Source organism: Prinia subflava, chromosome 3 (assembly GCF_021018805.1).
Source record: "Prinia subflava isolate CZ2003 ecotype Zambia chromosome 3, Cam_Psub_1.2, whole genome shotgun sequence".
NCBI classification, from domain to species: Eukaryota; Metazoa; Chordata; class Aves; order Passeriformes; family Cisticolidae; genus Prinia; species Prinia subflava.
Window position 1 is genome coordinate 9,207,593 of NC_086249.1, and position 26,976 is coordinate 9,234,568.

Sequence of the window (26,976 nt, forward strand, 5' to 3'; positions counted from 1 at the left end):
TTACGTGACTATGGCATTTTTTTTTGCTGGTTTCCAGAAGAGAAGAAATACTTTCTGCCTGCATAATGAAAAACAAACAAACAAACCAAAACACAAATACCATAGATTAAATCACAGATTACCAATGCTGTGGAGATTGGATATGTACTCTTGAGTAGATAGTGAATACTTGTGAAATTAAACCCCATGTAATATCCACTTGTGTTTAGAACAAAGTTATCATTCAAAGGCAGCACAGATGTCTTGATACTGGTCAAACTGGAATTACCTGATGACAAATTATTTCACATGACCATCAAACAGCAAACTTGTTTAGTCACTCCTGTGTCAATCCAGGAGGCATAAAGCTTTTTGTGCATAAAATCTGGTTTACTTCAGATTTAAAAAGTGGACAGTAAATTCACTGTGTTCCACATAATACCAAGGAAATACTTCTAGTCATGTAAGTCTCTGAATTCAACTTGCTCTTCTAATCCACCTAGCACAACACCTGCCAGTTATAAACACTGTTCACAGAACAGGCTGCACTTCAAGTGCCACCTAATTCAGCATCAAATGATCATAATTTATGAACAAAATCAGTCTCCCATTTAGATACTTAAAGCACTATATAATAACCAAAGAAGGAAACAAATTGCAAAAGCTGTATTTTTCTTGCTGTTTTCATAGTGTTCTATAAAAACATGGAATTTCAAATTTTAGATACATTTTCTAAACATGCTTCAATACCAGTGATAGTTCATAGGCATAATACAAATTATTAACCGCAGAATACCCTAGATCTTACCTTCTTCCTGTTAAATCTGAAGTACACAGGCATTATCATAATGTACATCATACATTACTGCACTACCCAAATTTACACTGCAACTTTGGCTGAATTTTAGCCGTACTTGTAGCCTTAGCTTGAACAACTGCCTACCAGTGTCAGTAGGATTACTGAGAACAAATAACTACAAAGCTCTCTAAAACAAGGGAAATCCTTGCTGCTTTTGAAAAAGCTCAATTTAATGCATTAGACATCATCCTTGACCAGGACAAACCCTAAAATCTTCAAAATAAGGTGTGCCAGTCCCTAAGATAAGGTATTGAGTTCCACAAAAGGACTTGCACATCAAAACAAAGAACTGATAAAGTGACCACAGCACAGCATATTGCTCTCACCTCTAAAGCATCCTGTACATGCACCAACACAAAAAAAGATTAAAATAAGTTTTTAACTAATCACTGTATGGAAATTTCATAATCTAAGACATTCTCCATTTTATCACCTATCTTGCCTGCACAAATAATTTCTTAATACATGTTGGAATAACTTATTATTATAAGTGCTTTTGAAGCAGCCTACATATTTAATACATAGCAAACATTCATTATGGCAAGTCAGTTTGCCAGGAGAGTGGGATAATGAGAATATTACAATAATATCAGAATAGGTGGAAGGACGTGCTAACCTGGAGCACAGTAATCCCTTTCCTCTGATAATAAAATGTTTCCTGAAGATATTGCTGAGGCCAAATATTTAGCTGGTCTCAGTGTGCACAGCAAAAACATCTGTTCATGTGACAGCAAGAGCTGAGAGAACTGGGACAGCAAAGAAGCTGCAGTAACTACAGAGAACTGCATTTGTTCTACAGAAAGAAACCAAGGAAGACAAATTATTTTTAAATTAAAAAGAGTAAGATCAAATTGAAGATTTTAAGTGTATGCCCAAATCCAGAAAATCAAAGCCCAGTTAGCTGAGACACATAGGGCGGGTTTTCTGTTGTTTTCTGGGGTTTTTTTTTTAAGCAAAAATTTATACCAGTGACTTCTGGATTAAAAAGTTTACACGCTAAATTATTCACAGCATTTGGATTCAATATATTGATGGGAAAGAACAAACCTCCTGCTCTGCAATATTCCCTGAAGTACAACCACATGCTTTAATTCTAAATCAAGAGGTTGTCATGACCCCAGCATTAAACTCTAATTCCCACCAACTGGAAGAACAACAGGATGTAAACCCAAGTATTCAAAATCTGGGATTGCTAAAACATTTCCTTTATTAGCAAGGAAATTTGATCCTGGAGAATGTCAGTCACATATGGTAGTTAATATTGGAATAAAAATAAATACAAAACAAAAACTAAGGCAAAATAGTTTTAAAATAAGTAAACAGTCGGAAGTAAATTTCAGAGATTTACTTTTTTTCTACTGTCAACTGGTAACTTATAACACAAATCTAAATCAATTTGCCTTTAATTGCCTTCACTTATAAAGAAATAAAGGCACCATATTTGGGGGCATGCATGCTTATGACTTCTATCTGTATAAATTCCAACTAGTGAAGCCATCTCTTATCCTAAATTCTCCTCAATCCTTTTTCAGCTGTAGATAAGACAGATGAGTACACCAAGTAATAATGCTACTTCATTCTGGAATGTAAATTAAGAAAGGAGAGGACACAAACTACTGCCAGAGATTCTTTCTAGCAGGCCTGCAGAAAGCAAGGTTTCTGCACAAATCCACGCACTTGCCTGGTGTCACACCATTTTACACAAACTTATTGTCTGTCATGGTCAGAATGTTTAAAATAAAGCACTTCTGAATTGCTAAAGGCATTTGGCTGCAAGCATCAATGATTTGGCAAGATGTTTATGAAGACAACAGCTCATTATCAGCTATTTCATACCACTTTTTAGATGCCAATTGCTTTTTACATGCTGAGAAATGAACACAATTTCTGAGTATTGAAAGATATTACTAAAACAAATTATATAATGAAAAATTAAATACTGGGCAGAAAGTCAATCTAAAAATAAAATTTAAAAAAAATAGTATAACTCTTTGTAAAGCATGACTTGTCTTTCTTATTAAAATAGGCTGCTCCATCTCTACCTTGTGTTGGGAACAATACCCATGTTTTATTTCCACACCATCTCATGACCTAATGCAAACATGCTTTCCAACCAGGAAAAGTGACTTCTTGCACTTTGAATGTGGTGAGGAAAGAAGGGGGTAGGGCAGCGGAGAAATTATCCAGTCCTGACTGAACATTCAACCTCCCTTTTATGGAACGTACTCAGAGGTTTAGAAAATGGACACTGTCTTCTCTTTGTTTTCTTTTGCTCCTCTAATAATGATAGTGAACATTCCAGACAAGCCTGAAGGGACAAACAACTCCGAACAGGCTGACAACACACTCCCTTCTTTAATCTGACAGAAAGGGGCAACAGGCAAGTCTCATTTACTGTGTGGGTGGTGAGGCCCTGGCACAGGTTGCCCAGAGAAGCTGTGGATGCCCCATCCCTGGGAGTGTTCAAGGTCAGCTTGGATGGGGCTCTGAGCAACCTGATCGAGTGGAAGGTGCACCTGTCCATGGCACAGGGGTTGGAACTGGTTCATCTTCAAGCTTCTTTTCAACCTAAACCATTCTATGATTCTAATTTCTGGATATGCAAAAATTCATTGCTCTGTAAGTCCCCGCAACCAAGTGTCTTCACATTTCATACAGCCACTTCCTTTTCCATTTCTTCCTTCCTATTTCATAGCATAGAAACCAAGGGGCCCACATTGTATTTCTCCTCACAGGATGCCCACAAAGGAAGGAAAACTGGTCTCTCTTTTCCCCACTCCATGACCATTCCCCCTTGCCAGTCTGAAGCCACAAGAAACCTAAGCCAAGGCCTTCCCCTCCCCACGTGAGTACCAGGATAAACATGAAAAAATGTATACTTCTAATCACCTCCTGGAAAAGCCAGAAGAGACAAGCTGACAAATGAAAGCTCCGTGTCAGATCATGAGTGGGAGGGAACTGGACTAAAATACATTTGCCAAGGCAAGCTACACTCACATGAAAAATGCTCTGCCTATCTCAGCACCCTGCCCCATACTCTGCTGGGAGGCTGATGCCATTTATGTAAGATCCACAACAGGAAGCTCAGAGAGCTGTTAGCTGGCACCTCTAAAACCCACACTGAGATGAGCTAGAGAACAGTGCAAAATTCAAGTACAAGGCAGAAACGCCCTCATCAGCCACGAGAGGAAGTCAGCTTCTTGGTTTACCTTTTGGTTTCGGGGTAAATCTTGAGCATTTGCAGGAGGATTGAAATTCAAAACTAGTCTTCGAAACTCCAGTAGGTTAAATAATGACTGAAAAGAAGAAAAATAAAAAAACCTTTAAGCACTTCTACAAACAATACAAAACTCTTCCAAATAAGCCTTAGCAAAACAAATGAAGTGTTAGACATCTGCAATGTTAAGTTTTATTTCAGAAGGCGGAGTATTGTTAAACATATTTTCACCAGAAGACAATTGCTTTTGCCAATAAAACAGTGTAATAAAAAATATCTCTGCACTTAATCACATAAAAGGAACAATAATTTTACACAATAGGCAAATTACATTTTACAACAAGAATTTTATGAATTCTGTAACTGTTAGTTTTCAAATTGACATGAAACATTGTTCAGCCATCTAAAATTTATCTTGTAGGCCTCTGTCATCTACTCCTCAGTGCACAGAGTACATCTCTGCATGTGAAAGTGAATTCCACCTGCATTAGCTGAACATTTTGCATTCTGTCCACTCCTCCCATTCCTATATGATCTGAGGGATGCACATTAAAGTAAGGAAATTGGGTATTTACCTGGAATTGGTAAAAAACTTTATTTTAAATTTTACCTTTTAATTGGAAATTAACTTTGCAGGTAAGGAACTGATAACATTCCCATTTTATGGACACATGAATTAACAGGTATCTGTCTGCCTAGGACATGAAAGTGTCCACAGGCACACCCACAAAGAACTCCACAGTGTAACACAGAGCCTGGAGCCAAGAGAGTACAAGAGCAAGATGACTCTGGGTTGCAAACAATAAAAGTCCAAAAGTTCTGGACACATCAGAACTTGTGGAACTGCATGCCTGCTTTTCTGTACAGACAAAAAGCATCTTAACTAAAATCACTTAGTTACAGAAGAGCATTTTGATTAAGAGAAGATAGGAAGAAATGTCTGAAGTACCTTAAACATGCTCATCATAGAAGCACAGGAAAGATCTGCCTTCCTATTTGTACTTTCTTGGGTTTATAATCTACAATTAACTTTCCTCCCATTCTATCACATATCTTAGCTATTTTTTTTTTGGAAAGACACAGTTTGCTTACTCCAGCAATAGACTTTGATCCCAGAACTTGTCCTACCCAAGTAAAGACTTAAGTCACAGACCACATCAGTTTAATAGGTTTTCAACACCACAGTGCCAAATAAGTGAAACACAAATTGCAAAGAGGTTCTGCATTTATTCCAGCAATTTAGAACATACTGGTAGGAAAAAAAGGTTGTGAAAAATTTCCATGTTCCTGATTCTCCTTGTGAAAGAGTCTGTACAGAGTCTAACCTTTCCCCATACCCTAAATTATACAGCGTTCCCAATAAAGCAAGTAGACTACCATTGTCACACCTCTTTTTAGATTTAAAAAGTATCTAAAATATCAGCCCAGGAAAGACCTGTCTGACCTTGCTGAATCAAGGCAGACAAAAGAGTAGTCAACCTTTTTTTCCAGTTTTGCTGTTCAAAATACATGTTCCCCTTTTATTCATCCTTGTTGAGAAGAGAGATTAAAACAGAGTCCTTTGTTTACTTACTCAAAGCACAGAAAATGTTAATATTTAATTCAAATGTCAGTCTAGAAGCTGATACTAATTGAAGTTATGTCTCATGATGTAACAGCATTCCACTGGTGGGCTCTTCATCAAGCAAAACACAGCAATGTTTTATGTACAAAATAAACCAGCTGCTGAAATATAATGTCCAAAGGCTGAATTCTCTCCATAACTAATCCAAGTGCCATCAAAGTGCCAAGCAGCTGAGCAGGCCAATTTCATAATACAAACACACAAACTATGTACAGCAAACTGTACTCAAGTTTAGCATTTTTGCCTGGCATCCAATTTTTTTCTCAAAAATTCAGTTTCTTCAATTCAGAACTCTACCGAACATAATTCCATGATTTCTGACTGACCTGAACAAATCTATCTGTGCAATCTGCTGAGAGTAATTAAAGAGGACTGTCCGATTTGCTCTTTCCTTCTTCAGCCTTGTACTATTCAAAATTTGTTATGCAAGATGTTCAGTTGTTAAACTCCTTGCCAGAAAAGGTTACACTGTGTACAGTTGTTTTGAGATGCAGCAGAACCCTCACAGTTTATCTGCTGCCAACACCACTAATGCACACAGGGCAGTGTCACGCTGTAGCTCTCCTATACTGAGCTAAATCAACTGAAGGAAACTGCTACCTTCATTGAAATACATCATTTCCCAGTGCAAGTGGTGTAAACAAGGGCCTGAAACCAACTATATTTTTGTGCCTGAAGTATCTCAGTGAGGAACCTGCAGTTCTTCCTGAGGTGAGGAGGTAAAAATGAGCTCACCCAAGCTCAGCAGAGACCTCGTCAGCCCAACCACCCCAGAGTCCAGGAAGGGGCAAGGCAAAGCACTTCCAGTTTGCTGACTTTTCTGGCTTCCAGACTTCTGTCCAGGCTCCCTGCACCCAGGGAAAGTGGCCCACGAGGCAGGAGCTGCTCTTCTGCAGCTACCAAGAGACAAAGCAGAGACTGTCCCTGGCCCAAGTGTCCTGCACTGGCCCTAGCCTAAAGCTCCAAACAAACACAGTGCATGGAGCAGCACCTCACCTCTCACCCACTTGGCTTCAGCTGCACAAAGGTGTCAGCAGTCCCAGTGCAAGGAAACAGGCTGCATCTAAAAGGTGGATACTTCACATCTACTGTCCTTGATCAAATAATACCTTTACAATTTAGTGAAGTATGCAAAACTTATGCTTGAAAGAAAAACTCTCTACAAGGTGTGTTTGCGGATTTTTTCCCCAGGGCATTTAAACCATTTAAAAGCTGTCACCTGGAAATTTGACCAAGCCAAGCTAAGTTACATCAACTCAAATTGCCACAAACATCAAGAGATTTTCAGAATACTGCCCTGTATTTCGTCAGTTTTGGAGGGGGGTGAACAAGACAGTAAAAGTAAATGAGAAAAAAAGAGAACAGAAATTCAGTCTCAGTTTAAGGCATTCACAGCAACAATACTGAAAAGCAACAAGACATTGTGGCCTTCCCCTGCTATAGGTGGTTATGATGTATTTTCAGTCATATCAGAGAGAACTGGCAGAGTTGTAGCTTCTATACTGTAAGACACTAAAACATTTACTTTTATGAGTAATGTTTACTCACATTGAGTTCAAACACAATTTCTGAATCTAAGTTGCCTTGTTTCCCCTAAAACACTCTGCTTATCCCTTTCCCCATCGAAAGTCTAGGATTATCAAACATAAGGACCTTGCCAAAATTTAGGCTGACTGAGTAAAGGATTAGCTAACATTCAAGAACTATGATGCTGCATTAATACTGCAAGAATATAAATTAGTCAGCATATTAAATCTATAAATGCCTGGCATGCAACACAGGTCATTAAAAGCCACCAGCAGAGTCCTAAATGAATAAAGTTACTGACTTTAGAGAGTAGGAAAATACTGCTTCTGAGTCTAGATACAAGATGACCCAACAAGCTGCAGCAGAAAGCTTCAGATGGGCTCTCTGGTGGATTCTTGTAAGTTTGTAAGCATCAGGCACTAAAAACAGCTGTTTCACAGACAGCTTGATGAAAACATTTGGTTCTCCCCGACTACCAATTTTGTATTTGTTTCCAGCACTGAGAACAAAAAACAAGAAAAAGGCCAAAAAAAAGTCCACAAGCACTGTGCAATTTTAATATGTATCACCTTTATACAAATTTGCATGAAAACCTGAAGTTTGTAATACCATGAACAGAGACAGCTTCCCACTGAATTTGCAAAGGTTAAGCTTGGAAGGACAGAGGGAAGACAGGACAGAAGGAAGAAGCTCAAAAACTAAATATATCTTACTGGGAGAGCTTGAGAAGCACTACTGGCAAGGAAAAAGAAAAGCATGCATTTGTACAGAGCTCCTAAACAAATTCCTTTATGTACTGGCATTTAGCTAAAACATGATCTTGTATAAGTTGAAAACTTATATGTAGTAGCACATCACAACACTCATTTTCCTCATTTAGTCATCTGGGGCCTCTTGTGATTTCCAATCTGCTATTTATTTAATTTTTTATTTAAAGCCACAAAGCCAAGACCGTGTCTACCTTCATTTTATGTAACAAGCAATCCTAAATAGTGAATACATCATTACTGTTCTAAAATTAAAAAAGCAAAAATAGAGCCCTATATCATAAAGCACATTATCTGGAATAGTTTGCCTCTGCTAACATGAGAAATTAGATTTATGTTCTTACTTCACTTTATAAACAATTTTGGTTGTTTAAGGTACACAGAGCCAATTTTAGTGGACCAGATTGAGTATTATTAGGGTTAACATTTTATTCATGTTAATAACACGAAGAAAAACGCAGAGCTATGGAATATATGGTCCTACCTATATAATGCATAATATATAATATATATAATATATACCTATATAATGCATACCTATATGCATTGCCATGTTTCCTCCAATAAGGAATTTGCAATTTACTAGTTATCAATATTTGAAGTGCTAAGGTTCAAAGTAAAAGTACTCCTAAACATTGCACAAATGAGTGATTTAATACTCCTACAAGCCTCTGATTGAGTATTAAGTGTCCAAAGCTCCATGTTGCAAAAACATGAGCAACTTCTCTGACAACTGAGTCCAGTTCTCACCAACTTGCAAGCCTTTTGGTTTCTGTATCCCTACATCTTGAGAGAATTGGGATTGGTCAGCCAGAAGAAGAGAAGGCTTGAGGGTGACCTAACTGTGGCCTTCCAATACCTGAAGTGAGCCTACAGGAAAGATGGAGAGAGACTATCCTGGAGTGACAGGACAAGAGGGAATGGATTCACACTCACAGAGTAGGTTTAGATCAGACACAATCTTACAAAGGTATTCTTTAGCATGAAGATTACAATGCACTGGCACAGGTCCCATCCCTGGTAGCGTTCAGGGCCTGGTTGGAAGGAGCTCTGAGCTACCTGGTCTAGTGGAAGGTGTCCCTGCCTGTGGCAGGGGGTTGGAAACAGATAATTTTTAATATCCCCTCCAACCCAGGCCATTCTTTAGATGAAATTTGGGAAAAGCATTTCTCTCTCCTCTTTAAGGCTTTCCAGACTTTTCCTATTTATCATTTTTTTTCCTTTTTGATTCATGTTCTTGAAAGTCCTTTCTCACAGCAAAGCCCATCAAGTGGCTGCTTGTTGCTACCGCACCGGTTGCTCTGCTGGGCACAACGCCCCCTTCTACCCTGCTCCTCCTTACAACTTACTCTGGGGTTGTCTCCCACTCCACCTGTTTGTGTCTTATGTTAAATCCTGTTTCCAGAATAGAGGCTAATGACAGGCATTAAGAAAACTAGGAAGTCACTCAAAATATAGTTTTGTGCTTTTTCATATAAACTGATGATTTGGCACAGTCCAAAGCTTCTCTCGCATTCTTTAGAAAATTACACGTAAGGAAGACAGAAGAGAAGTGAGCAAAGCAGCTTCAAAGCTGAGACTTGAGCAGGTTCCTGTTCAAACTTCACTGTGAAAGTACAAGAAGAGGAGGTTTCTTTTTTCTTCCCCTCTGAAACAAAATCTTCTACAGACAGATATGACACTGCCTGATACGTGAACTTCAGCACAACCACCTCACATGTACAGTGGTAGTGATGAGGAAAACATTCAGCAATTTGAGAATCACAGATTCAATCCCAGGACTCAAAGGCTTTGGAAAGTACCGCTAAAAGGACATTTTTATTTATAAACTAACAACCAATTAGCATTCCAAACTGCTGAAAACCTAGGTATAAACTGCAGTTTTAAGCTATCATGTCTTACATCTCCAAAGGCTGAGGTGCAACATGGAAGAAGATGGAAAGCAGCTTGCATTCTGTTTGAGCTAGAAAGTAAAACTAAGCCCTCTAGCAGGCTTGGGTTAAGTCAACATTTTAAACAAACAGCTCACCATGGAATTACCAGCCTGCATTTAGAGAGCATTTACTTGTTTATAGCAACAAACTCAGAACATTACTGCAATTCAGAGGACAGCAAAGTATGATATGTGTCCAGAAGAATTCACTTTATGCTTGTATCTTGGCACATACTAAGAAATGCCATCCAACCACTCCTCCATTACATGGTCAAAGCAAGGAAAAAAAAAACCTGAACTGTTAGGACAAAAAAATCACAGCCAACATTTCCTTACATGGTTACAGTTTTCAACTTCTTGCCCAAATTAAGTGATGTAAATTTAAATAACACACCTAAACAATGTGTCCTGCATCCTCTATTTTAATTAAATGAGCAACTATTTATGAGTCAAAGTGAAAGCCATGATCCATTAAAGCTTTCCATACCATCACAACAAATTTTGCAGTATTACAAATCACTAAATGTAAGCTAAGAGTTTGAAATATCACACAGACAACCTGAGGGAACCAGAGACTACAGAAGCACAAAAAGCAGGAAAAGGAATACCCTGTCAGCAAATATCATAGAATGACAATTCAGAAGGGACAGGTTCATTTTACAGGGAAACAGAGAGTGACAGAGGAATGGAAAGCAAGAAACTAGATTTCCAACATCATTATTCCTCTGCCCATGAAACTCTACAGAGCAGTTTGTATCATATATCCACCACCAACCCCTGCCTCAGGCTGTTCCACAGTGAAAATCATGGAAAGAAAATATTCCATCAATGACCATTTTAACTCATATGGGGATTGAGCACTGAATGTTCTTCAGCTTTCAACCTTGCACTGCATGCCCAGGGAAGCAAGGGACTCGTATAATGTATAAATGTGCACATTTAATAATATAATCCTAGGCTTTTTAGTATTAATGCACTACCACGTCATACATCACAATCCTTTCCGTGCGTCACGACAAATAAGAAACACAAAATAAAGCAGAAGTTTGATAATTGTGATAGGCTGCTTTAAAGAAGAGCAATATTGGTAAATAGCTGAGGTACCAGCTGGGAAGAAAATACTTGCTGATTCTCACCCATCAAGCTGGTTCACTTCTTCCCAGAGCTAGAAGTCTGGGATCTAAGGAGATCCTAACCCCAAATACACTGACTTCAGGAAAACGAGAGGGCTGCTCCCAAACACAGTGTAACAGAGCAAAATGCCAGAAGAGGTGTTAGGGACCCTGAAAATAAAAGTTAAAGAGCACCCTTGGAGATTTATGCTTCTTAACTTCATTCAGCAAGCTATGCACTTCTAGGGGGAAAAAACCCTCTTCAGACTCTGACAGACTCACAGAAAAAAGAGTGTGGGGATGCCAAGCCCCAGCTGTCCTGCTGGGATGTTGCGTTGGGTAAAGGGAGGAGCTACAACCCGGCCCTCTGGACGTCATGAGACTGGGGGAGAGAGAGCACACGGATCATGAGGAATGGGACTGGAGAAAGGGGAAACAGCAGCATTCACAGTACAGTTTCCACTGATTCCACACACACTTTCCTTCTGCCACAGAAATCTACCTTGGCACACCAAGTCAGTGACATACTCTGAACGATGCGGGCATCTCCCACAGCATCTTTTCCACAAGGCAGGTCCTGAAAGGACATTAGTTCTTGCACATGACCAGAACTCCACTTGGGACTCCAAAAGATAAAGTTAGTCTGGTGCAATGTCTTAAATCAAAACATCTGGGGGAGAACTTGCATAGGCAGTAAGCCTGAGACACAATTCGAACAACAAATCTATGTCCTGTGAGTTATTCGCCTTCTACATCCCATGTCCTGAAAACTCTTAACTTGTGCTCAGCATGGGATGAAGGAACCACTCCACAGGCTCCATAAATTTATTATTTCTAAGCCATTTTCAGGCTGTAAACTCTTACAGCCAAGAAAAACTGTGACGTTACCTTTTCACAAGGGGGCCACTAAAATCCCCTGCAGAAAAGTAAAAACATACAGTGGTATATTTGTGGTTTGTTTCTTTAAAGAACTTGATGTCTTAAGTTCTATTTCAAGAGCAGACATATGTAGTTACAATAATGAGAATTTAAACAAATTAATAAATAAAAAGCCAACACAGAACCAACATAGAAATATTCTAAAGACGCTAGATTTATGGGTTCTTTTATAAATGTTCATCTAACTAAACAGTAGCAAAATGATGCATGGGTGAACTCCTGTCCCAAATGTAGGTTTATTACAAGTTCAAGAAGAGGTAGAAAAACATTGAGGAACTTGATTCACTTCTCAGCAGGTAAGGAAGAAATGAATATCATTTAATACAGGTTTTTTTTACATACTCTCCTGGAGACTCGGTTTTAAATTCAGGTTAGAATCAAGTCAGAAGCCCTCAACAGCAAGGCAGATTTTTAGAGGTTACACTGTGGGAAAAATACTACTGTTCATTCTAATACTCCAGAATGTAACTGTTGCAAGCAAAATTTTGTTTTGGAGTCCTCTGAAGACAGACTCAATTATTCCCCTGAAGAAGAGCATGACTTCCAGATGTACCTATTTCTCTAAGGCACAAATAAATACAGGGTAAAGGCAACATTTCCAGCAATGTTTGAATCTCGTTAAAGAGTTTGCTGTCACTCACTGCAAGTCTCTTTAGGAATTTCATACTCTTAATGCAAATACACAAACCATTTATGACTGTATTTCACTAAGTCAGCTCATTGGTGCCTATAAAAAACATATATTGCAAAAGGAAAGCATCAAAATGTCAAAATCTTTTCTTTCCTTAACAAGCACCCCTTAAATAGGAGGAATTTCTTCGCAATTTAATTTTAGATTACATTACACAATATATCATTGTGACTGACAGTAGTTAACATTTAGATATTGTTGACCTATGTGATGTGTCAGGTTACAAAAGCCTCCCAAAGAAAGCAAGAAAATACTTCTACATAGTCAATGCAACCCAAGTAGTCAATCTGCCCTGTGGATAAATAAAGGTATTAGCTAATGTTCTAAATTAACATGCATTAAATTTCCTGCCATAGTTGCTTGAAACATAAATCTTTCTGGCTGACAGATAATATTAATAACCTAAATTTTCAACCAACTGAAGTTATAAATCTTTCAATGGTTTGCTTTAATTACATTCCATAGAACTAACTCCAGAAGTTTCACTATCTTTTAGGATCAAGCCATAACAACTCCAGACACCACAGACTTTCACATGGTATGGCTGGTGACCATAAAAACTAGCTAGGCCTCTTTGTAATCTGTTTTCAAGGTATAAAGTTGCACACTGGTATAAATAACATGAGATCATAAGTCTAGCATAGGTTTTTACATTCTCTGCTCTCTGCTCTTATGTCTTCTTATGTCTGTGATTAACAATTAAAAATTCAAGTTTCCATAAAAAACATTTATTAATTTTTTTTCAGTTTCCTCTATTAAGAAGTCTAACAGAAATGCACATCACATAAAATCATTCCTTTAGATTCGGGACTGCTAGGAATGTAAAATCTGATTACACAACAGAGAAGGTAAAACACTAAGTCACAGCTCCATAAAGAACTTAATGAAAATAAAATGTGAGCCTCTGTCAGGACAAAGACAACGTTTCTGCTGTAGCAAAAAGAGTGATGCGTGTGATGGAATAAAGAAAGGACAGATGAACAAGGGAAACATCAAAAGATCTCTAGGAACACAGAAGATTCAAATAGCTGTTAGATTACTAAATGATGAAAGAAAAGAGGCCTAAGAACATAAAAACTTCAGTGGGAAGGGGGGCATCATAGAACAATTAAAGACATCTTTCATTTTCATTACCTACAGCATACCTACATGCAACTGGTAAATCCTTCCCATTAAAAAACAAAATACAACTAACAAACAAAATTACCCACCTCAAACTGAACCAAAAACCTCCAAGTCAAGCAGAACATGCGTAACAGTAATCCAGTTTATGCAGTCTACTGGGATTTCTGGGCAATTTCAGAAGAATTCATTCAACAAAAGCTTTTAACTAAGCACCAGTGAGGTGAGATGGAAGGCCCAGGTACAAACAAATAGGCAGTCAAATTAAGAGAGGAACAAGAGCCAACCATCTGTTCCAGCCTGAAGGCAGGTTACTGCAAATTCACCAACTCCACACTGGTAAGTAAAATTCAGAAGTGATCTAAAAAAGACAGCAAATTTTGACCATGTTTGCTCAGTAAATAGATTTGCAGTGTAGCAGGAACAAGAGTTGGCAAGCATGAACTGACAGGAACATCATATGAGACTGAGTATCTCCGTAAGAAGACAGCTAAATTCAAGACTGCTACGTGTACAGGGAGGTACATGGAGGAAAGCAACTCTGGAATTTACAGAAGATGATGGGCATCAAACTAACTAGCATTATTCACATTATTGACCTGTGAGATCAGACCAGGCTACTCAGGGCTTTTTTTCAGGCATCTTAAAACTTTCTAAGGTTCGACAAACCCTGCACAGCCTCTCTGGGCAACCTCCACTGCCTGCCTATCTTAATGGGAAAAAATACTTCTCTATATCCAGGCTTACTCTTCCTTATCCCAATGACTCCTATTGCCTCTCATCCTCCCACAGTAACCCAATATGCACTCTTCTAAAATGCCAGGCTCAAGTACATCAGAAACCTCTTTTATTCTCCACAACTCGGCAAAAAAGAGGGAGAGCTGCCTTGCTAAGACTTCTTCCCACTATCTCTCATCACCACTGGATGCAGCTCAGTGGATCCTGTGGACTTGTATGGGTCAAGTTTCCCCAAGTAAACTCTCACTCAAATCCTTAACTGCTCTTCAGAGTTTCCTCAACTATGTACCATGGTCTTGGAGATCTCACTTGTAAAGACTGAGGCAAAGCAAGGCATTGAGTACCTCACATGCTCTAGCAACATTCTCCTCACTCAGCCCTTTACAATCAGTAAAACATCAAAACCTTTTCTTGTTACCCTAGACACCCTTTGAGGTACCAACTCAGGTCAGCTTTCACTTCACTAATACCATTCCTTCATGCCTGGACAACATTTCCAGTCTCCTTGGTAGTCCAGCTCTGCTTCCAGGTCCTGCACACTGCCTGCTCGTGCTGAAGCTTGCCTATGAGTTTCCTGAGAGCAGGATGGACCCTTCTGGCAACCAGGGAAGGCTGTTAGCCTTCCTAAACACCTCTGCCCTTCCCAGCTGCCACCTATGGAATCCCAGATACCAACTTCTGGAAGCCAAAGTCTGCTCTCCTGAATGCTGGGCCTGGGTTGTGTTATTCCTTTCTCACTCCCATCAGCATCTTGAACTCTACTATTTCATGGATGCTGCAGTTAAGAGTACCCACAGGACTCCACCTTCTGTTCTTCCATTTCTGGGGAACAGCAGATTCAGCATCACCCTTAGCTGGCCCATCAGTGCTCATACCAAGAAGTTGTTCCTCATACCCTCCAGGAATCTGGTTTGCTTGTGTCCTGCTGTGTTGGACTCAGCAAGGGTCAGGATGTTTATTGAAGTTTCCCATGGGAACCACAGACTGTAATCCAGAGACTTCCCTGCCTTTCAAAAAGGCTGTGTACACATCCTCACCCTGAAGAGAGTAGTCTGTAGCAGACTAATCATGGTGGCACTTCTACCAGCCCCTCCTCTGATCCTGATCCACAGACTCTTAAATTGCCACCTTGTCCCACACACATCTGAGCTACTCCTTAGGAGAAAGGCAGTGCCTCTCCTTGTCATCCCTGCTTGTCTTTCCTGAGGAACCTGTATCTCTCCCTCATACCACTCCAAATTCACAGCACACTCACGTCTTAAGAGCTTTCCTCATTCCCCAACTCAAGTGCTAGTAGAGCTAGAATAGATCTGGAGAACAGCAAGAAAGTGGATCAGAGCTTAGAACACATTCTACAGGTGGCACTTGAGCATCCAGCTTGGAAAAAAGAGACCACTGAGGTGTTGAAAGAGTAGGAGAGCTGCCCACAGAACTGTATGGCAATCAGCTCCTGTCTGGTCCATCAGGAGACATGAAGGCTACTGGACAAAGACAGTGAGAGCCAGGTTCAAAAATCCACATAAAACCAGGGCAGTTCTTTATGCAGTAGGAAGCACAACTGTGGAACTCCTACCCAAAGGACCCTTATGCACCTTATGTGTGCAAGAAGTTCACAAGGATCAAGGAACACAAGTAACATACAAGGGAGATCCCCTGGGACTACACAAACTGCAAAGGATTAAAAACACCCTTCCAAGATAAAAGCAGTGGTAGGCTCAGGAGTGTTTTAGCAGAGCAGTATCATGCATACTGTTTGCATTCCCCTGTAAGCATCTTGTTGTGCAAATTGCTGGGCAGAGCACTGATCTAATGGACTCAGCCTGAAGTACAACAGCCATCTTTCAACAGCCAGCAGGAAAGTAACAGTATTAATTTATCTGAAGTGCTTCAGTCTGAGAGTAATTTGTTAAAAAATGGGTATTAAATATTTTATTTTCTTTCTCTCAAAACCTCAGACTATGAAAAGTTACAGTACATTTATTTCTTGTAGACTAAAATATTTGTTTCTAATAGACTAAAAATAAATTTCCCATCGTTGTATTCTGGTTTCACCCTCAATTTTCTGTAGGTTAAAATGCTTTTCAGTAGATCTACAGATTATTTACAGAAACATACATCTCCTAAAAGATGGATTCATAAAGTTTATGTACATCAATTATTGATATTAGAACATTAGCTCTCATTAGGCAAGTTGCAGTATCTGTACTCATTTCCCCACTCACCCTATCTTTAAAAAAAAGCACACACATTGATTGTATTACATAAAACAACCAAAACCAGTTGTAATTGTACCTGTATAAGACCTTCCCCTTCATTCTTCTGAAGTTTCCTTCTTTATCAATCATTCCTCCTTTTACCCTACCCAGTTGCAGCCATTTGAGTAAGCACTCCATGACTGGAGGATCTCATTTCCTCCACCTACCTCCATTGCCAGCCACCCCCTTTGTGATTTGCATGTGCTCCTTTTATGTAAAAAAATCAGTTCCTCATCTCTAACCCAGCTTTCCTATGTTTCTAGGCATCCACAATTGTCACTGATTGTCAGCATGAGCTGCATAAACCCAGGATCTCCAGAGAGTCAACTCCTTGTCTTCAAATACTTCTTAACAAGAAACATTTTGAAGCTTCACTTAGATAAGCTACCAGTTCTTTCTACACTTCAATCTGATTTATGGATAGACACTCTAAGAGATGCAATAAATAAGTAATGCGCAAAAACATCTCATGCAGTGGCCTAAACTTCCCTGGAAAAGAGATTATTTTAAATTATTCACCTAAAATGAGCTGACTCCCCTGCCAACAGACACAATGAACAATACACACAGCTAACTGAAGGCTGCTTACCTGAATGACAGCACTAAACCAGCACGTGTTGCCAACATTCTTTAATCCCACTGGGCAGTTGTCTTGCCGCTTTCGATCGTAAGGGTTCGGAGAGTCACTCCAGACCTCTGGATGCGTCCTCTTTAAACTGGCTTTATTTTCTGCAATACTGGCTTCTAAAACTCTTTGGGAACAGAAGGGAGGGAAAAATGTGAGAAAAAAACAAAAGCCCCAGAAAAAAACAAAACAAAAAATCCCCCACCAAGTAGTAAAAAACATTCAGGAAGCAATACAGACATCATAATGCCATCATTCAATTATTGTTGCTGAGCAATATATGCAATATCTTATATTTTATACAATAACATGTCTTCCAAAATGCTATTTCACTTTTAGCTATGCTACAGCAATTCCATTATCCTTTGGAAGATAGGATCAGTGAGTGCATGAATCTCCTGTGAGAGCTCTAGATACAAGAGCCATGTCTATAAGTCATCAATTATTTAAGAAGCAGATTCAAACAGGATGGACAAATTTTAGGCAGCGCTAATAGTACAGTGCTTTCATCCTCAAATGCTTTTATTGCTACGTGAAGCACAAATCTTTGGTTTACTGACAGGGAGCCAAAGCTAGCCAGGCAACTTTCAAAAACGAAGGCAGTTTTCTTCGTTTCCATTTTTGCAACTTATGCAACTGTGTTAATCACTTTGGCAAGTAATTACTTTATGAGCCGTGAAAAGACGTCTCCCTGCAATTTTTCAAATGCCACCCAACACTTTAATTGTATGCTTCAATGGCCACTTTCCTTGCTGGAAACCATTCCTCCGTGATTTATGCTGAATATCCATATTTCACATGACAGTAAGATCTGATGGGTGTGAAGCTCTCCAGCTCAAGCTTCACTCGATACATTATTTCTGTATCAGCAGGCATGCTTAGCCTGGTGACAAAATACACCTTAAGGGTAGTTTGTGGTAGGTGTATTCTAAATAGAAAGATGGAGATGGGTGCATTGAGGTCTAACTCATAAGCCAAGAGTCTGGCGTGTGCACTACTGGCACAGTTGTCACCGTCCCCAGCCCTCCAGTCCAACTCCCACACAAAAGGCTGAGCTGCTCTCCTACACCAAGCACAGGATTTCACAGGCTGCATCACAAGCATCTGAGCACTCTGAGCAGCATGAAGAGTTGCCCCCTCTCAGTTCTAGACTCACTAAGCACCAAAGAAAGGCAGGTTTAGGCTGGTCTGTAAAGGGAGTTCCTAAAGGATAAAGTTTGAACATCTTAGAAAAAACAGAAATGGACAGCCACCCTCCCCATAATCTCTTAGTTTCCTATCTACAACTTTATTTCAAGCTATGTTCCTGTCAAAGAAAGAAAAGCTATCTCACCAAGAACTATGAAGCATCATATGAATTTACTGCAGATAACTGCTCTGGGGAACATGCTAATTTGTCATTGATATTTATTTCAGAAAAAATACAGTAAAAGAGAGAAATTCTAAATTTGAGAGACCATTTGATACAAATACCACCTTTGTATCTGTCTCAGGAAGAACCTAAATCTGGTCATTTCCTAAGTTCCATTTAGTTTTTTACATCACCTTGTAAACAGCACTGAAAGGACAGGCATATAATTCACTAGGAGTTTCCGTTCTGACATCTATTCAAACACTGCACAGGGATGGAACCTGACCCTGATTATTCTAAGAGTCTTCTCTGATAGTTTTTTCTACTAAGAAAACCCCAAAATATAAAGAAAGAGTCAAATTCATTTCCCTATTCACTAATAAAGTCCTTCAAAAGTCTTAGATGACCTGTATATCTCTGCTTTGAGAGCAAAAGTTGGTCAATGGGGACATTAAAAATTTATTTTAAAAAATGTCATACATAGTTCAAATAATTTTTCATGGAGGTAGAATTGCTTAAAATCTTGTTTAAACTAAATTGAAGGGACCTTTAAAACTGGCAGGAAGATTGACAGAAAGGAATAAATTTAAATTATGTTTTAAGAGGACTAGAATACCTACTTCCACCACTTGTATTTCAGGTAAACAATCAAACATCTATTTTTCTGCTCCCCCTAGAAGTTCAAGAATACTTCAAGGTATTTTAAGATTCAAGTTCCAAAAAATAAATACTTTCAAACTGAAATGTTTCCCTGACCCCATGAGTATTACCATTCATCAGCTTAATTAGCCACTAAAATTTCTTTCTTGTATTTGAATTTGTGTTTCTTTAGCAGGTAAGGGATTTACTCAACTCTAGCCCGACCTGAAATGTGTTTCCTGAAATGTGTTAATAAAGTACTTGCTTCTGAAGGCATCATGGTATTTTTTCCTTAATTCTGCTTATAACATTATCTGTCCTCAGAGAGCACATGAAATAACTTCACATTCTATGTGCTGAATTAATTTTCAACCATAATGATAGTTGTGATGCAGCTAAATCAAAAACGAAAAGCGGAATAAAGTGTAGTGAGCGCAGTAAATGGGAACCTAATGATCAGCTCAAAAGCTACATAAATAAATGTATTTACTAGCACAGTGAGGATAACTCATATAAAATGCTCACTGTCTTTTACATTCATGGAGTCACAAATTTGAGACATCACCCAAATCAGGAATCTTACATTGCTTGACAAAACAAGCATCCTTCCAGAGAGTTATTACAAGGATTCAGCAATTCTGGTGACAGAGCTCAAGTCCCACTTGGTGACCCCTGGGGACAAAGCACAGTCTCCAGCACAGAGCCATCAGCTACATCAGCTCCAAACCTGCAGGGTTTGCTATCCCCCTGCCTCAGGGGACCTACAGCTAGCTCCCCCTCCTCCAAGGGCTGGAATCCTGTTTGGAGGGAAACGCTGGAGCAAGGGTTAGTTAGTGCCAGGCTTGGCAGGAGACTTCAAAGCAGTGCTTTATTTCTCTCTAACAAGCTGGCCACAGCCAAGCAGCTTTGCAGAACTGCAGGGGGCTCACCACACAAAGCAAAAATGCCCGGGTAAGCCAAGACCACAGCACAAAGTTTCAATCAAACCACTCTAAGGGAGCCCACTCAACATGCTGCAGAAATGCCCACTCTGTCAGGTTACTCAGCTGAAAGAGCATGGGAATGTATTTGTACTATGACTGTCTTACAGCTGGACATCCAGGAACATATCCCTGACTCTACAACTTTCCACAAGCCCACCTTGGATCTACACACACAGTGCTTAACCACAGTGCAGAGTCCCCAGCAGTTTCAATGACCCTGATTTTAAAAAAAGCCCGGGGGCTGTGCACATCCTTTATGCACTGACAGCATGGACTCGTTTTTATACAGGCACAACACAGGCCAGCTGATTTCTCCTTCCTGTAATATCTCACTGGCTTCCCTAGTGAAGCCCTATTCGGCCAGCTTCAGACTCCTTCAATCCAGGAAAAGTAATATAAACAGGAGAAACTTCTTCACAACAGCAAATACACTGATCGTGCACATTTCTCTAGGAGATTTAAAGAGGAAACAGAAAAAGACTTTAAATATGCCATGTACAAGATGTTCGGCTCGGACCCTTGGACATTTCAGATGCACTCCTCTCAACACCTACACAGTAATCAGATCTGTCCTTATTAGGCAGTCTAAAGCAATTACATTCAGGAAGACAAATTCTATGTGCATTACAACATTAATTACACAAGTCAAGAAATGCCATTAATTCTCCCTTGGAAACCCTAACGAAATCTGCGCAAATTAGGTTCCAAACCACTATGAATACCTTTGAAAAAAATATCCACCACAGTAAAAACTATTTAAATATGCACATGGCCTACATTTTTAAAAATGAACTATTTCCACAGTTTAAATTTGCTTATTATTGACCTCCTATTTGACTTCTGCATCTTGTTTTATCTAGAAAATCACAAGTAAGTGACTTGTTTACAACCACAGTGTTCTACTTTTTGTTTTGAGAAGTTCTCCACAGATGCTGCATTTTCTATTAGAATGCCAACATTCTTCTGTGGGGTGTTAACTACAAAGTGGGGTGTTTGTTTTGTTTTGGTCTTTTTGTAATAAAGCCAGTCTGAAGTTCTGTCCTTAAGGAACTGATTGAACAATTCAGACCAACAATTCAAGAATTCTGAATTTTCTGTATTTGTTCAACGCTCACATAATTTGGCATCAGCTCAGAGTGCTTCTTCCTACATTACTGAGCTGATCTAATGTCTCAAGATCCTCCTTCTTCTCTGCCTCCATTCATAAGCAGTCTCATTCCCTTCCTTGAGTCATGAAATACTATGGATCCTTAAGAAAATACTTTATATAGCTTTGTGAAATGAATTTGTGCAACAAATGGTCCAAAGAACCCTCCAGCAAGCATAGAAAATGTGGTGCAGTGCACCAAGGGGGATATGACCTGCAACAAGCTCATTTGACATTGCACATGTTACTTCTGTTACATGTGCAATTTTGCCAATAAATGCAAGTCTCTATTTCATAAGACCAACACTTTCTCTACGAATAACAAAACAGATAGTCTAGATGCCTTTGTACACAGAAAAAAAGGCATCCTTTGTTATTTTCTGCAGCCAGAACAATATACACTGTAATTTAATTACAAAGTATTTATAATACTAAGTTACAGGCTAAGCAGATAGAACCAAAGAGGGGTTTTTAGTTTCAAAAGTGAAAAACAAATCTGCAGCAAAAATCCAAAATCTTCAAGGCTCCCAAGAATTGAGCACAGCAGAAGCAGTCAAGGCTTGGGTAAAGACAAAGAGGGAGAAAATTTTCCATCTCCAGAAATAGGTCCATCTTTCTGAGTGCCTGCCTAAATCACAACTTCGTAATTACAACAATTCTGCCTTTCAAAAAGGAACATGCAAGAGCTGACCTTCTGAAAAAAAAAAATGGACAGAACTTCCACCATCCTCTTGTATACATGCACATACTGAAGTTTTAGAAAAGCCAACCCTTTAAATGCTTCTTCCAGTTGTAAATGAGAATATAAATCCTTTTCATCCTAACTCTTCCCTCCTAAAATATGTTCTCTTGAATTCATATGACAAGATGACTTTTATCACAAATGGGGGGGCAGAAGGGTATGTTTATTCTCACAATTAGCATACTTATTTTTAAAAAAGGAAAAGAAAATTACTGTTCATAAAATATAGAAATAAAGCAATAAAATATCCATATTCTCAAGAGATGGAAATGTCTACTAAGTCATTTAGCTTGTCAAACACAATGACCTGAGAAAAAGAATTATTGTGGTTAATCTCTCCCATCTAAATTATTATTTTATAAAATTGATTTTTTTACAAAGAGGCAGTACTTTATTTCCTATCTAGGATCAAATCATTGCCTGTTTCCCTTAGAACAAGGCCAGTCACAAATGAAAAACTCAGCATTCCTCCCAAGGCCAGTTACAGAGGGGGAAAAAAACAACATCCCTCCCACACAACCCTACCCCAGGCTTAGTTCAAGTCCGAAATATTTCATAATTGTATCAACATTACCAAAAAACATACACTGTACAAAAAGTTATCATAAAATCTGATCAAAAGTTAGCTCAAAGACTCTTATCACACCCAAACTGAGAGAGTTACGTTTACAAAACTTTAAATCCAGAACTTCACTCAAAGCCTATAAATCTTATTTGTTAAATAGGTTAATAACATTCTTCATCTGCTAAAATAGAGAAGCTGCTCTTAGTATCCTCAAGTCATAATATTAATACCCACTCCCTTCTTCCCACTGCCTCAGCATAGAGAGAAGAAACTGAAAAATGAACATATAATAATATTGTAAAATGAACACTGTGAAAAACAGAACAAAATATTTATTAGTTTCTTAATTATATTTTGGTTTGTTGCTTTTTACCTGGTACACAAGAGAAAACGTCTTTAGGGTTTAGGTTCTATTTAAATATGACCACACATTCTCTATCTCCATCCAATTCCTCCATATTTAAAGAAATACATAAATATGAAACATACTATTAAATCCTAGTCCACACATAATAGACTGTTTTCCAGTGTAGAACATACAATACATTAAAGCAGCATCCTGAAGCCAGACATATCAGTAGCACAAGTAAAATAAACAAGTTATTATTTGTTAAAAATTCAAAAAAAGCAATACAGGCCAATCTCCAACTCTTTAATTTAATTTCTGCTTTATATAAGTTGGTTGTTTACCTGCTAATGGCTTGTTCCTCATCTGTTATTCCAGTCTCCCTGAATGCCCTGTTTGATTCCTCCAAACTCAAGGCAATTGCCCTCTGAAGATCATCTTTATCATCTCCAGTGAGATCAATCACATCTGAAAAGCAAAACTATCTTTCTCAAAATTAAAAGTGAAACAGAATGAAAGGTAAGTCTTATTGTAGAGGAGAAAGCCTATGTGGATTGCTGAGCACCATTCCAGTCCATCCCTCCTGTGCCCTACGCTCTTCCAACCACTAACCCTGCTAACAGCTCCCCTCTGCCTCCAAGCAGATAAAAACCTCAGCAGCTCACACTTGATGGGCTGTAGTTCTCCTTGCTCTTGATGTTCTTAAGTTTCACAAAGCTATGGGACAGATTTAAGAACTCATGTTTTCTGAAAGCCTTCTTAAAGCAATATACTTAAATGCATTACTTCAGCTACTGAGATCAGTTGCTTCAGAGAACACATGATGAAGAGCACCTTACTTAAAAGGGATACCTTAATTGAACATAGTTGATTTTCCTCACATACTTGATTTTCCTCATGAAGGAACATGTAATGGAGTTTTCCCAATGCTGCCCCAAATTCTACAAGTATTTCTGTACCCTCGTGAGCCAAATACTTTCACACAGTTTCATAACAAGTGGGAGAACTCCTTACTCAACCTAATTAATTTCTATCCTGTTTGTGCATTCCTTATCTGAACATATTTCAATTCAATTTCATCTACTGAAAGTATCATATCTCAACATGAAAAAAAACAAATAACTGGAGACAAAATGAGGCTCCATACTTGGATACAAGGGGAATACTGGATGGACTACTGACTGGAAACAGCTCTACTTCTGCCTTTGTCACCAGCTCTTATACAAAGGATCAAAGACTGACATCCCCCATAAACTTCCTTATTTCCTAAGGGTAGCAACAATACCCGATTCAGGTGAGATCCCACTACCCACCACAACACAAATCATGCCCCCATCAGGCACAGCCACAGTTTGAGTCAGCTAGAGCCTACAGGATTGTCCATCAGCTGCACAAGACCTTCAAAAAAGTCAAGGTCACTGGTTATCACCATTTCAAGGGTCAGAAGTTTCATTTTCCAAGTCTGACAGACCGAAAGAAAGAAAAAATGTGAAAGGGACTTTTGCATGCAATATCAGATATGACATGGAGCACTAGCTGGTTTGAGTCTCCCTCTTCTAAGGCAAAGTTTACCCAAAGAGTTATGAAAGGGACTTGTCTCCAGCCTGGGGTTTGGCCATGAGAAGCAGAAAGGCTCTGGGAGAAAGAGATACAGATTTGAAACTGGCAATTGCTCACAGAGAGAGACGAGAGGCTTGTCAGCATTTCTCCTTCCACAGGCTAACCTGGTTACTCCAACAGGGTTGTCTGTCTACATTCTGACTTTTCTCTTGCATGAGCTAGCCCACTCTAGAGACTGTAGACTCCCCTATTCCCCTGGGCTTTCTTTTTTGGGATGTTTCTCATTGGATCATAACAAAACACTCAACTCAGTATACAAAAACCATTGTCATAGTCATACACAAACAGAAAATGGGATGATCTGTCCTTGCAGAAAGCTGAAACCAGAAAGTTGTGAAGAAACTTTTCTGTTAACACCAGCATCTTCAAAACCTAGTTTTAAACTCAGCCCTGTTGAACTTTTGCTTTATTCAGTGGGCCTTCAAAGGGAGCACTCTTACCTCCAAAGTACACTGGGCAATCTGTTGTGATCTAGAAGTACGGAAAAACATTATTGCTATAAAAGCAGCACTTCCTAATTTTATTCTTAGGCCTTCTACAGTCAGCTCAGATCTTCCAGCTTCACAGAAGGGTACTTCATCTCAGATGCCTGAAATTCTCCTTCAGAAGTACTAAAGCAAATACAACCACTAACAGCAGAAGTCTCTCCCAGAGAAGTTTTAATGAATATGCTGCCATGCTGAGAACAACATAATTTGGGCAAAAATCCCACCTCAGCCTGGGTCATGTGCAAACCTGGCTCTGTCCTACAGCCTGACTGCAGAAGGAAACTAGAAAGGTGGGCAGAAATGAGAGGATCCCCTCACCACACAGGCACTGCCTCTTACGCTCTAAATGTGGTGCTTGTGTTGTATTTTCTGCACATTTACAAGCAGCCACACACAACACCTCAGCTGCCCTGAGGCCAAGCTGTATTTCTCAAAGCAGGAGCAGTGGTCACAACCCAGCAGCCACACAAGCTGATGGCAAGTATGGGATTGCTCTGTCACCTCCCTACAGAGAGGGATGTTCCTTGAGCAAGTCTGCAGTCAGGTAAGAGTGATGACATTTTTATGAAAGTAAGAAAAATTAGATTAAGAAGTCAGCCTCTCTATATGGGGACTATTTTGTAGAAAAGAAATCTTAATTTAGGTGAAAATGATATATTTAACAAAACCTCCCCCTTTATACAAAAATCTATCTGGATCAACTCCAAGTCACACTTCCATTAAAATAGTAAACTTCTTTGCAATTCCATAGCTCTCTAATTTTTATTAATCTTTACCACCACCCTAGGTGTTTAGAAGTTTATTACCATTCATATTATCAGCGATTATATCATTTTAATATTAAAACTCCAAATCTTTTACTTCTATTTGCTTTCCAAAAGCAGATGAGCCAAAAGAGTTTGGTTATGACATATAAGCTAATGTATTTACAGCTGACACAGTAACTCATTAAGCTGCAACACCTCACATACAACTTGTATGATCCACTACAATCCCAAATCATAAGATGATAAAGAAGACTTCAATAGAAGTCATAAAAGAAGGGTAAGTCTGAGACTAAACTATTTGTTCTAAAAAAAATAGGTAGAAATAATTAGGTAGAAATAAAAAAAAATATATATTTATATCTATAACCTTGTCTCCACATTTTGCATTCCTGTCAGATTATACATTATACAAGTGTACAAATAATACATTAAATTCATGCAGTTTTCTTTTTTCCTCATTTTTGTTTTGAAATATCTCCATGTTTTATAAATTCTTGCATGGGGATGTTAATGTTACAGCTGTTAGTGAAAGAACTCATTCATGAAACTGAGCTGCTGAAGTTCCCTATATGACTAACACATTTCTCTGTTTTAAGTAGGAGTTTGAAGAAAAACAGAAATGATGACTTCTACTCAAAGTTTTTATCAGACACACAAGTTTTTTTCTGTGATAGGCTGAAGGATGCATTACATAAAGGTATAAGAATAATGTCACTTGTCCAAATTTAGTTACCTGTCTGTAATTTACACATGCCACTCCTCTCATTTGGCCCACAGAACATTTCAGTTCTCACTGGCTCATCCTCATAAAGGTACTTATAACTTTAATGTCAAATAGCCTTAGAAAATGCAAACATTCTTAACCAGGCCATGACCAGTAAATAAAGTTTGCTTATGAAAAAATTCTCCATGAGCAAAGAAGTTCATCAACACAGTATGG

General features: G+C 38.8%; 1 protein-coding gene across 5 annotated transcripts in view; it reads right to left on the minus strand.

Moving 5' to 3' along the window:
* USP25 (ubiquitin specific peptidase 25) overlaps positions 1 to 26,976 on the minus strand; it is an 88,996-nt gene that overhangs the window by 34,613 nt on the left and 27,407 nt on the right. For 4 of the 5 annotated variants that reach the window (XM_063393890.1, XM_063393888.1, XM_063393889.1 and 1 more), the window contains exons 4-6: positions 23,506 to 23,629; positions 17,353 to 17,515; positions 4,048 to 4,134 (exon numbers count right to left, since the gene is read on the minus strand). In XM_063393890.1, coding sequence (XP_063249960.1) covers positions 4,048 to 4,134; positions 17,353 to 17,515; positions 23,506 to 23,629 — 374 coding nt within the window. The remainder of the gene's footprint in view (positions 1 to 4,047; positions 4,135 to 17,352; positions 17,516 to 23,505; positions 23,630 to 26,976) is intronic. The other variant, XM_063393893.1, reaches the window with a different exon arrangement.